This window comes from Arachis hypogaea, chromosome 7 (genome assembly GCF_003086295.3).
Source record: "Arachis hypogaea cultivar Tifrunner chromosome 7, arahy.Tifrunner.gnm2.J5K5, whole genome shotgun sequence".
Classification (NCBI taxonomy): domain Eukaryota; kingdom Viridiplantae; phylum Streptophyta; class Magnoliopsida; order Fabales; family Fabaceae; genus Arachis; species Arachis hypogaea.
This window is the reverse complement of record NC_092042.1, coordinates 6,892,365-6,895,663: the sequence shown is the minus strand read 5'-3', so window position 1 is coordinate 6,895,663 and position 3,299 is coordinate 6,892,365. Positions and strand designations below refer to the sequence as shown.

General features: G+C 29.2%; 1 protein-coding gene across 1 annotated transcript; it reads right to left on the bottom strand.

The window, feature by feature from the left end:
• Positions 1-226: 226 nt before the first annotated feature.
• Positions 227-2,863, bottom strand: LOC112702266 (1-aminocyclopropane-1-carboxylate oxidase). The gene is made up of 4 exons (XM_025753234.2): positions 2,427-2,863; positions 2,110-2,336; positions 1,373-1,709; positions 227-799 (listed from the first exon to the last, which is right to left on the bottom strand). The coding sequence occupies exons 1-4, from the start codon at positions 2,529-2,531 to the stop codon at positions 509-511; spliced, it is 960 nt and encodes a 319-aa protein (XP_025609019.1). The 5' UTR covers positions 2,532-2,863; the 3' UTR covers positions 227-508.
• Positions 2,864-3,299: the final 436 nt, after the last annotated feature.

Sequence of the window (3,299 nt, the reverse complement as noted above, 5' to 3'; positions counted from 1 at the left end):
AAATATTAAAATTAATAAAATATTTTTCTTAAAAAATATGTAATTAAATATTTAATTAAATTTTTAATTGTAACTACTTTTAATTTATAAAAAAATATTCTGTTAATTCTAATATTTTTTATATTGATAAAAATCTAATTATAAAATTAAAAATAATATAACAATATTTATCTAAAAAAATATAAAAATCTAATTATAAATTTAATAAAATTCTAGGACAATCCAATAATCAAACCTAATTTTTTATTGTGAAATAACCCACATATATAGTACATGGTAACACCTCAACCACTATATATATATAGCAAACATACAGTACATTATTATATTCCTTAAGATCTAAACACATGCATTTGCCTACTATATATATATATATATATATATATATATATATATATATATGAGCTATTCATATTTGTTCACTTCGGATCCACTCATGAAGCAAATCAAACATCTTTCTACTTATAGTAACAACAATAATAAAATAAAGATAAGTATTATTTAATAATTAAGCAGTGGCAATTGGACCCAGATTGACATTATTAGATGCTTTGAAAGCTTCAAATCTTGGCTCCTTAGCATGGAACTTGAGTCTAGCATAGAGTTTCATGTAGTCTTCAAACACAAACTTAGGGTACATGTGTTTCTTGTCCTCTTCCTCTCTCTCCAACAATTCTGGGGCAGGGTAGATGACAGCATCACTGCCAGGGTTGTAGAATGAGGCTATGGACATTCTGGTCCCATCTGTTTGTGCAATCACACGGTGCTCCACACTCTTGTACTTTCCATTTGTGATTACCTGTTTTTTACCCAATAATGCACACATTATTATTCTTTGATATAATTGATATGAATCACACAAAATGGATAAATATTTTGTGGATTTATTATGTTTTCTATACTAATTCGACATAATCTTTTTTATTTTAAATAGAAAAACTATGTTAAAAATATAACCATTTATATGTATTTTTTAATTTATTTAAATTTTTTAAAAAAGTAATTTAGTGATATTGTATCAAAACTGCTACGAGGGAAAGATCTAGAATTCATTCTTATTCCCCAAGAAAAAAAAGGACATAATTAGGCATAGTAAAAAAAGGAAGTATAGGAAGCCAATAAAATATTTGTATAATGTGTACAATAGGGATATAAGGATGTTCGATTTAATAAGATATTAGATGTTTATTATCCTGATATCCGGATGGTTATTCTGAATAGTATGAGTGTATTGTGTTTGAAAAATTAGTAGAATTTTATTCTAGATGTTCATTTTTTAACTTATATTGGGCCAGATAAATAGTCTTTTATACATATTGTACAAATACTCCATTAGCTCCAAGCGAAATTCTAATAAAAAAAAGAAAGTTACCTCAAGTTGGTCACCAAGATTGACGACAATGGAATGGCGCATCGGCGGCACATCAATCCAGTTTCCGTCCTTGAGAAGCTGGAGGCCGCTGACCTTGTCATCTTGGAAGAGGAGGATGATGCCGCCAGCGTCGGTGTGGGCCCTAAGACCCTTAACAAGGTCAGGTTTAGGACATGGAGGGTAGTTAGCAACCTTGGTGCCAAAAGTGGGTAGTCCACTTGATCCATAGAAGGTCTTCTTGAGGTACCCTTTCTCTAATCCAAGATTCTCACACAACAAGTCCAACAATTCCTCTGCTAGTTTCTCCAACTTCAAAGCAAATTCCTTCATCACCTTCCTGCACCATTATTAGCCCCAAGTAATTTAGCTTCAATTTCATTGGGTGCAACATGTCATGCAATGTATATAATTAGGTAAAAATTCAAATGCAGTCAACTTTACGTGAAGTTGATAACTGAGAGCCATTAGATGAAAATTTAATCAAATCAGTCAAATCATCTAACAGCTTTTAGTTATCAACTTTATGTAAAATCGACTGCAGTTGAGTTTCTACCACATAATAATCTCATTTTAAAAACAATTATGAAAGAAAATTACATTAATCTCCTTCACTTGTACATGTAGTATTACTATTTATTTAATTTGAACCTTAAAGGAGATTAAAGGTGGCTTTACAAATGAAGAAATTGATGAGAGAGAAAAAGGAAAAAAGAAAAGTTTGTGTTGAGTAGAGTAACCTGTAATCATCAGAGAGATCAGGGATATCAAAAATATTTGATTGAGGGAGGTGTTTCAAGTGAAAAGTGCTCTCCCAATCCATGTCTTTCACCTCAGATTGAACAGCTTCAAGGCCTTTGCTTGCAACAGCTTCCTTAAACCTCTGTTCCATACATTTTCTGTAGTGTTCTTTGGTCAATCTCTCCACAGTGTCCATCATATCATGGGGTATTCCATGATTCACCAACTACAAACATATCAACAAAATCACATCAAGTAGTAGTAACATACATAATGATCTAGAAATGAATGTGGTTAATTTTATAATATGTAATACCTCAAAGAATCCCCAATTCTCACAAGCATCCTTGATTTTCTCCATGGTGGCTTTTCTCTCCTCACCATTCAGCTTCTCAAAATTGATCACTGGGAAGTCTTCCATCTCACAAAACTCAGAACTCAAAACTTAATAACTCTCTTTTTGTATATGCCTCTTCTTCTAGTCTCTGTAGTGTGTTTAGTTGCTCTGTGAATATTAAAGTTTGGGGATAGGGTGGTATATATAGTGCTTAAATATTAGAATTAACCATATAAAATAAAGAATAATTTTTTTTTAATTTTGAATATTTTAATTACCAACCTTATGCCACTTTTTTTCCCTGTTTGATCTCAGCTTTTAGTCCACATCATAGCTAACTTCTCTCTTGGTTCCTTTTTTCTCGGAAATATACAAAGTGTAGGTAAGATTAACTCCAATTATCTATATTTTAAAATATGCTTTTAAATATTTTTTAATATTTATAGGAGTATTTACATATTATTTACTCAAATATTTTTTTATATATTAGTTCATAATACAAATTAAGCATGTGAAGATACAAGATATTTTTAAAAATTATAACTTTCTCTCAAACCAAATCAATTTATTAAAAAAATTTTCGTGTAATTATTTTTATGTAAAATTAATATATTGTTAAAAAATTAAAATTTATTATAGGATAATTTAATTAAATTAAATTATTTAATAATTTTTAAATATTAATTTCATATGAGATAATTGGTTGTGATACTTTAATCGATTCTTATTATTAAAGTTCTGATATTGATTAAAATTAAAAAAAATATAATAAGACATGAAAATGTTGTCTACTTTCACTCTTAATTGGTTGCGTTGATGAATTGCCTTAACTATTCTAGTGATGATTGAACC

Excerpts from the sequence above, each read along its gene's own strand:
- LOC112702266 (XM_025753234.2), bottom strand. The coding sequence starts at position 2,531 with ATGGAAGACTTCCCAGTGATCAATTTTGAGAAGCTGAATGGTGAGGAG. Across the intron at positions 2,337-2,426 it reads AGAATTGGGGATTCTTTGAG|TTGGTGAATCATGGAATACC; the intron begins GTATTACATATT and ends ATATGTTTGTAG. Across the intron at positions 1,710-2,109 it reads GATCTCTCTGATGATTACAG|GAAGGTGATGAAGGAATTTG; the intron begins GTTACTCTACTC and ends ATAATGGTGCAG.